General features: G+C 40.9%; 1 protein-coding gene across 1 annotated transcript; it reads right to left on the reverse strand.

The window, feature by feature from the left end:
- Positions 1–1,473: 1,473 nt before the first annotated feature.
- On the reverse strand, positions 1,474–8,174 carry LOC116256148 (protein SEEDLING PLASTID DEVELOPMENT 1). Its single transcript, XM_031632388.2, has 9 exons — positions 7,433–8,174; positions 5,878–6,092; positions 5,374–5,524; positions 5,073–5,264; positions 4,698–4,860; positions 4,369–4,598; positions 3,885–4,061; positions 3,642–3,806; positions 1,474–1,985 (listed from the first exon to the last, which is right to left on the reverse strand). Exons 1-9 carry the CDS (start codon positions 7,922–7,924, stop codon positions 1,680–1,682), a joined length of 2,091 nt encoding a protein of 696 aa, XP_031488248.1. The 5' UTR covers positions 7,925–8,174; the 3' UTR covers positions 1,474–1,679.
- Positions 8,175–8,432: the final 258 nt, after the last annotated feature.

Consider the following 8,432-nt stretch of genomic DNA (forward strand, 5'->3'; position numbering starts at 1 on the left):
CTGAGGCTTGGAGTAGGATTAAAGGTGATGTCCGCTGGAAGATTGACAATGGTGAGCTGGCCAAATTTTGGACTGGCCAGTGGGGAGCAGACCGACTGATAGATAAAATCCCAACTTCCCATCTACATTTGGTTTGTGACACGATTAGGAGCAATGTTAAAGATATTATGGAAGTGAATAGGGATTACATTAGTCACTTCCTTGCTAGATTAAACATTCCTTTCAACTGTCCTAATCTTGAGGATGAGCAGCCAGATGTCTTGGTATGGAGACATGGAGATCAAAGGGATTTCAAATGGCATGAACTATGAAGAAATGTCTTCGTGTGGGAAGGGAGAGGACTTCCAAGAGCCACCTGCACTCTTTATTTAGGTGTCTGAGGACGCCTTCCTACCAATAGTTATGTGCAAAAACAGGGTCAATCCCTCGCTTTGAGGTGCCCTGTCTGCCAGCATGAGATCGAAGACCTCAAACATGTGTTCTTCACATGTAAAGGAGTCCGGTCTATCTGGAATTGCATTTTTGATAAATTTGGGAGGGCCAAACAGTGGCATAGGAGTCCCGATAACATAATGCAAGGTCTTATCTGGTGGCAGCATTGATAAATGCTGAAAAGACAATTTCCATATGGCGATATGGTTCATTTGGAAAACTCGTAATTACAGCAAGCATAAAGGCGATCTTCTTATTGGCAACTTGGCGACACAGTTTTGGATGCACTGCAGCGAGTTCTGGTAGAATTTCCATTGGAAAGGAACCGAGCATAACAAAATTCGTAATTGGCTTCGCTCTGGAATTCCATGGAGCAATGGAGTCGTTTATGATGATAAATGGGTTGAAATCAGCATTTCTTCGTGGTGCAAGGGCAGCAAAAGAGGAGTGGCAGGCCTCATTAGAAACGTCTCTGAAGGGTTTCGGTTAGGCTTGGCTTGCTGGTTCAGGAACTACACAGGGTGGTGGGAGACAGAGGTTCTTCTGGAATGCATTGGTCACATGGTGAACATTGAAGATAACTTTGGGCGTATTTATTTGCAGGCCAATGATGGAGATTGGAAGCAGCACTTATGCAACATCATTGAACGTCAAACAGAAACAGCAAATCTTTTTATGAGGAGCAACAACTTTCTTAATAGGCTTTCCATTAGCAAGGGATGGCCGCTTGCTGAAGCTACTCACCTTTTGTTTACTATTCCGGTCAATGGTTTGTATAGGAAATGGATTTCCCATGACAACATGTGGGATCCATTCAACGAAAGTCACACTATGAGTTGAGGTTATGTGGGGACCCATTTTTTGTTGTACATATTACTTTATTTTGTTGCAATAAAAGGTTGGGAGCCTAACCCCCACTCACCCATTGTCCGGAAGGTTATGATACTAACGGCTCATAATCAGTCTACATAGTCACTATAGACTAACGGCTCATGATCACTACATAATCACCATAAGAGGGGAGAGAGAGAGAGAGAGAGAGAGAGAGAGAGAGACGCTTTTCCTTTTATTTTGTCGAGTAATCAAGATTTTCATTTTGTTGAACAATCAGATTACAAATATAATACAACATGAATGCGATATACAATGATTAAAATGAATTTCATATACACGCTGCTAATGGACATCATCTTACAGATTGGATGGTTGAAAGGGAAATCAACCTTCCCGCAATCTGCCGGTTTAGGTTACTCAGGCAGCAGAGGCAGCCGGGTGACGCTTGTTCCTCCACCGTTACTGGTTAGTGTATCAAACCCCAACATGGAGTCTCTAGAAGAAGCCGGGAGCTTAGCAGATGAAGACGACTTTGTGTTTTTAATCCTCTGCGGAAGAATCTGCAGCCTTGAGTTCAGTTCTGTCCCTGATCTCTCTGCAGTTAGCTGATAGCTTTCTACAAGCTCCAACTGACGAGCAATTATCTGAGAGCATCTTGGCAATAGTTCTACAGGCTCTCCACCAGGGATCACAATGTACTCAATTGCAAGGCGAACCTCCTAAGTGTAGGTATAATAAATAAAATCAAAATTTAACACAAGAAACAAAAGGTCTACAATGTGGCTTCATAGAATGGAAAGCACTTCCAACTGGATCCTATATACATAAGTTTAGGTTGCGTTTGAAAGCTTTGGATCTTATATTTGAGGCTGCATAAAAAGGTACGCTTTGAGAGATCCTCAGTTTGCATTTCATGTTAAAATTCATGGATGTAAGAACAGATCATCACGGATCCCATATCCATGGTGAAACAAACATAACCTCGATTTAGGTATATGATTCCAGAGACAGCTCACAGTAAATATATAGAGTGCAATTTGTTATAAACCTTCACAAAACACGTAAACAAATTCTTTTTTTTTTCTTTGGCTTCACAGAAAATTAACATCCTTTGATCGATTAGAATTGAAGAAAAAAGAATGCAACAGGATACTGAATTATAAAAAACAACAACCACTGGAGGAATAATTTTCAACTAATTGTTCTATATCATAACTTTTTGAAATGCTTTAATTTTCAAATTAAGCTGCGGGGATTCCCTATAAACCAAAAGACTAAGAGACAGGAGGGAGTTGCAACATAAACAAAAGTTACACGAATGTTTTTCTGGTCATATGAATTTTTTAGTTTGAAGTGCTTCTAGGCAGTCCAAACAAACATTATTGTCTATATTCTTTACCCTTTTCTATGTCTTCTGTTCTAGACTTCTAGTACGTTATGGAAATGGAATTTTTTAGAGAACCCCATTTTGACACTTTTCTTCCCTCTTTAACTTTTCCCCTTTCTTTGTTGAATAGGACGACATAGGTCTTTTATCAGGTCTGCTGCATAGCGCCTGTAAGTACATAGCATCAACTACCATGCCATGTAAAGGTCCCTTGGATCCACCAAAAACTGGGAGAAACGAGGTGAAATGGAGGTTTCATAAGAACCCTACTGGCTACTGCTTCACATTCTCACCTGATGTTGTTTTGAGACAAAAAGGGGATACTTAGAGTTTCATATGAAAAGAACACTTCCTGTGATTTAGATCATGAAACAAATGCACTCTTGTGAAAGTCCCAAATGTTTCCTCTGACAAAAGATGCAGTAGGAGCTCCAGCCAACAGGAAAATTATGAAGGGCCATGACAAAACACTTGAAGCAAAGAATCTCAAAGAATTCAAGAAATGTCAACGAAAAATCGAATGAATTTATTACTTCACGTGAATATAGAAATGATGAAAATGGCAAAATGCTTTGCCATCATACAAATTGACCTTCACCGTGGAAGGTTTTAGAATTAGCACCTATAGACTAGAAAAAACCCAAAACAGGCTAAGTCATGTTCCTATGGTATTAACAAAGAAAATCCGACTTGATAGGTGCATTTAATCATGGGAAATTGGTCAAATCATACTAAAGGATTGATACATGTGTAATCAAAACGGGATTGAGCATCAAATTATTGATCTTGAGTCCTTGACTCGCTATTTTGAGCATTATGCAAATCTTTTCTCTAGATATTAGCTTTGTCCTTTAGTTCTCCAACAGATTAGCAGAATGCTTCTGTGCGCTCGAGTTTACTAATCAAATTTAGACCCATCAAAACATACAGATAACTATAAACAGCCAATTAGAGAACGTGGAAATGCAAAAAAAGAGTGTGCACTCACCTCTAGCGCATCAATCTCCTCAAGGGAGGGTTTTCTTGCTGGTGCATCATCTTCAACCTCAATACTTCCATAGACAGGATCAACTGGCCTGTTTTGTGCAGCTCCAAAATTATCCATCCCAAGGATCATGCGGATTGCCTTCACCATTTGAGCCATAGTATTTTTCTGTAGTACAACAAATAGAAGTTGATGCAGGTTTGAAAAATTAGAACACTGTAAAATCAACAGAAAAACTATGTGTACCTTAATCACAAATATTGGCAGCTGATGAAATTTTGCAACCCCACGAATCCAAGGATTCTGCTTAATCTCAGAATTTAGCGCAAGAATTGCATCTGCTGATCCAATATCGTCAGTTATCTCTATGTCATTCTCTATGCCCATTACTTCTGCCACTTGTAACAGATCAGCTTCCAAAATCTGAATATGAAAGAAATTGACAGATTAGGATATCACTTACATGAGCGAATTGTCATCTTATAATGATGAGGAAACCTTAGTTCCATGCATTTAATTCTATCAAAATTATGCCCATATAAAATGCTCTAAGATTAGCTTCTTCTATGATTTTTGTGTAATATTTTTCTAAATGTTAATGAAGAAAGTTTGGTCAAAGGACATAAAGTTCAAGAACAGTGGGCCTCACAGGGAAAAAAGGAAAAGAGAAAATACTTATGATATGAAAAATCAATTGTTGCGGAGCTTAATGTTTTCTCAATTTCCACACCTTGTAAGTGTACAAGCGTACTGGCATTGACTGATAGCTGGATGATCTACCCACAGGCTTGCTAACAAGTCCAGTAGACGCATCTATACCAGCTTCTGGAATCTTCTCTTCAACATTATTAATACTAGTGCCAGAAACCTCAGTTAGATACTTCTCAGGAACCAACCTAGACTGTGCATGCTCGCCAAGCATGCCATCCATGTGCCGCACTTCAAATAGAGGAGGCTTCCCTGGAAATAAAGCTCATCAGTAACAGCTAAAACTACACCAAATGTCATCATTTATCGAACAACAGCATTCAAAAAAAAAAAAGGACAAAGCTCAAGTACCTGCAAGGATAGCATCAACAGTTGCCTCTAGGTTATGATGAACACGACACTCTACCCTGGATATCATCTCAACAGCACATGTAAATGTTGGAGGACCTCTTCTCTCAAGAATTGTCTTCTGGACTTTTCTTCTTTTTGCTTCATCATCACCAAGTGTTACACTCTGAGATCCAAATCCAAATAAGATAAGATTATAATTCATAGTAATGTACTTAAATTGGTGCCTCTTGACAGCTCTGAAATTCCTAAAATCTATTAACATCTCATCATGGTTCATCCCTTCACCACATGATGGGAGGCATGCTTTCTTAGCAGTCAGATAACATTCCCTTTAGAGTATGAAATAGTTATTGTTGTGGTAATGAATAAATATACCTCTACGCCACCAACAAGACTCTGCAAAGAAGGATTTTTTATGATACTTTCGATTGTCATTCCATGTGCTGTCCCAACGAGCTGGACGCCTCTCTGAGCAATTGTACCAGCTGCCAATGCTTCAAGCTCAGTACCAATTTCATCAATGACTATAGTTTCTGGCATATGATTTTCAACTGCTTCAATCATAACCTATAACAAAAAGGAAGCAGTGTGTAATGATTTCCACATTAGCCCTTAATTTCAGAAACCAAAAACATGGCCCTTCAAGCAATGGAGAAGATATAAGAAGTAGGCTCACATTATGCTGCATATTAACGTTTGGCACTTGCATTCGCCTTGCACGACCTATTCCTGAGTGGGGGACATCCCCATCACCTCCAATCTCATTTGATGTATCTATGATGACCACCCGCTTCTTGTGGTCATCTGCCAGCATTCTAGCAATTTCCCTGTATCAAAAGTTTACTAGATTAAGACTTGATATCTTGCTCTCAGTACGAGAACAATGAAGTCTGATACAGTACAGGAGACATCCAACTCATGCACCTTGAGAAGCTAAGAACATGTGGACATCTGCCGACATTCTATGAATATTTGCATGCCTAGAAATATTTATAGGACAACTAATTTCAGCAAAAAAATTATGAACAGGAAAAGGCATGAAGAGTGACTGGAAGAGGAGTTGCTTCAAACATTCCCAATGAACATGTTATGTACCTAAAAGAAACAGCATTTGATTACCAGCATATATGAAGATAAATCTTTGCAAAGATACATAATCACAGTTCACAAAGATTAGAACCTGATCAATGTTGTCTTTCCAACACCAGGGGGTCCAATCACTAAGATGGAACCCCCACTTTCAACCAAGTCTCTTATCATCTCCGCACTTCCAGCTATGGCACGGCCAACTCGGCAAGTAAGACCAATTATTTGCATCTTTCGGTTTCTAATGGCACTTATGCGATGTAGAGAGCTATTAATGCCAGATCTGTTGTCATCAGAAAAATCACCAACCTACATATCATGTACTCCAAATGAGAAAACAGCAAAGGGTTTCAAACGCACAAACATTCAGTCAATTACACACTTGGCATCGACAAAAGAAATTGTTAGGAAAGTTAGACATTTGAAACCACTAATAGCTCCTAATATTTATAGCTATCTTGCATCTATATTCCACATTTGAGCCAAAATTACCATAAGTTCCAAAATAGTCATAGATGGGTTCCATGTCTGAGGTAGTAGAAAATAATCATTGACAAACCCAATGAGTATCAGCAGGAAAGGGAAAGGACTACTTTGTCTAATAGGATTCTGCAGATCCAGGTGGAGTTCACACATTGGAAGAACCAAGAATTTCATTTTGACGTTTCGAAACCATGAAAGAAGCATGTGAGCTTGAGAAATTATAAGAATCATCCACTAGTTAATTTATTGTCATTGAGGATTTGAGGTAGACCGTCAACCCAGATGCCCAACGGGGCTTATGAAAGAAAATTGCAATTGCGGTGTGCATTGATTGATCGTTCTCGATTCAGTAAGATCAAGATACACCAAATTCACACATCAATTTTACCTCTTCCGTCATATTATAACATGAAACGAAACTACACAAATAAATCCAATAAGTGCCAACTTTTATTCACATTATATTCGAAATAGTTAACAACACACCGTTCCCCAAGAATTGCAATCACCTCTCCGAAAGTCAAAGTAAGGTATACATGCAAGGGTCGGGGGTGCCTCTCAAAGGAGCATGGCTGCTATTCAGAGAGGGCTCGTGTCCAGGTTACCGTTCGACTCGCTCGAATAAACTGCAAACTCTCACGGGAAAGAAAAAAAACACGAACATGGCACGTACGATGAAACCTAAGCATCGGTTTCCACTTGAAGGGCCAATCACGCTCTCACGCTAATAGTAATAAGCATCATTACCATAACACCGTTCCTCAGTTGAGATTATAATATTGAAAAACACTTGAATGACCAACATTAAAGGTTTGAACTCAAACAAATAGGAAGACATTGACATCATCTAAATTGACCATAATTATACAAAATCAGATTTTTTACGTCATATTTTCCATTTAAACCATCGCCATCAGCTAAACTTTTGAACGGGATAACTAACAATAATAATTAAAAGGAGACCTTCCAATCAAGTAATCAACTGGCAAAGCACCCCCAAAAGAAAAAAATAATAAAATATCACTGAAGAGAAAAAGAAAGGGGGACCCAAACAAATAAGGTTAACGATTAAATACCCGATTGTCAAACAAACTACGGCGACCATCTTAAACACGCGCAACGAAATTCCATTAAAAATGCTAAACAAATTCCGAGCTCAATTATACCTTGGAGATGGCGTGCCGGAGATCCTCGAGCTTGACAGGCTGCTCGGAGATTGCCCAATCACCGGTGGGGAACCTGGCGAGGGGCTTCCTCCCGAGATCCATCACCACCTCGATGAGATCCCCAAGCTCCGGATGCCTCGTGACCTCCCTCCTCATTCTGTCCGGCATCAACTCGAGGAACAACGCCAAGTCCGAAGCCGCCGACGAATCCGATGGCTGGAAAGTCGACGGTGCCTGCAGGGGGGGCGAGCTCCCATTCCCGAACCGGTCTGCCGGCCGGCGCACCAGCGGCGACGAGAAGACCCTCGACGACGACGCCCGGACAGATCGCCGGAGCCGCGACTGCCTAAAGGAGCAAGACGAAGAAGAAGAAGAAGAAGAAGAAGAGGGGGAGTGGCTGCTGCAGGGAGCTAGGGACCTGGAGGAGGAGGAGGGAGATCGGCTGATAGTGAGGAGAACGAATCGGGAATTAAGGGTTTTCATGGGGAGCATAAAAGTAAAAGCAAAACACTTCAGCTAGAGAAGCAGATGATGGTAGTAGCGCCTCCTGTTAGGAGGGAAAGGGGAGGAGGGGAAGCTCTGATAAAGGGAGCAGGAAGATGGGGAAGGAGGGGAATTTGGGTGAAGGAAGGAAGATTCCATGGGAATCTCTGGATATTTGTGGGGGCCCTCCCTTCTCTTCTCTTCTCTTCCTCATGCACCAACGACTTACAGAAGGTCCATCAACAATTCGGCCAGAGGGTTCAGAACACTCGCAGCCACATGATCCCTTCCGGGGTGCTCTCAGCCACACACGTTGTCCCGAACCGAGACGCGGGTTCGATACATCAACGACTCGAGTCGGCTGATAAATTTATGGGTCTTCACTACATCCCTATTGCGTTCTACTACTCCCCGATCCACATGTAATGCAATGTAAGAAAGCAGCAAGTTTAGGGAGAGGCTTCAGCTTCAATTCCTCCATATTTGGGTCCAAACCATTTGGATCATGAATCAACAG

The sequence above is a fragment of the Nymphaea colorata genome, chromosome 6 (genome assembly GCF_008831285.2).
Source record: "Nymphaea colorata isolate Beijing-Zhang1983 chromosome 6, ASM883128v2, whole genome shotgun sequence".
Classification (NCBI taxonomy): Eukaryota; Viridiplantae; Streptophyta; class Magnoliopsida; order Nymphaeales; family Nymphaeaceae; genus Nymphaea; species Nymphaea colorata.

Coding starts and splice junctions, on each gene's coding strand:
- LOC116256148 (XM_031632388.2), bottom strand. CDS start 7,924: ATGCTCCCCATGAAAACCCTTAATTCCCGATTCGTTCTCCTCACTATC. Junction 5,265..5,373: donor ACGTTAATATGCAGCATAAT/GTGAGCCTACTT, acceptor TTTTTGTTATAG/GTTATGATTGAAGCAGTTGA. Junction 3,807..3,884: donor TGCCAATATTTGTGATTAAG/GTACACATAGTT, acceptor GTTGTACTACAG/AAAAATACTATGGCTCAAAT.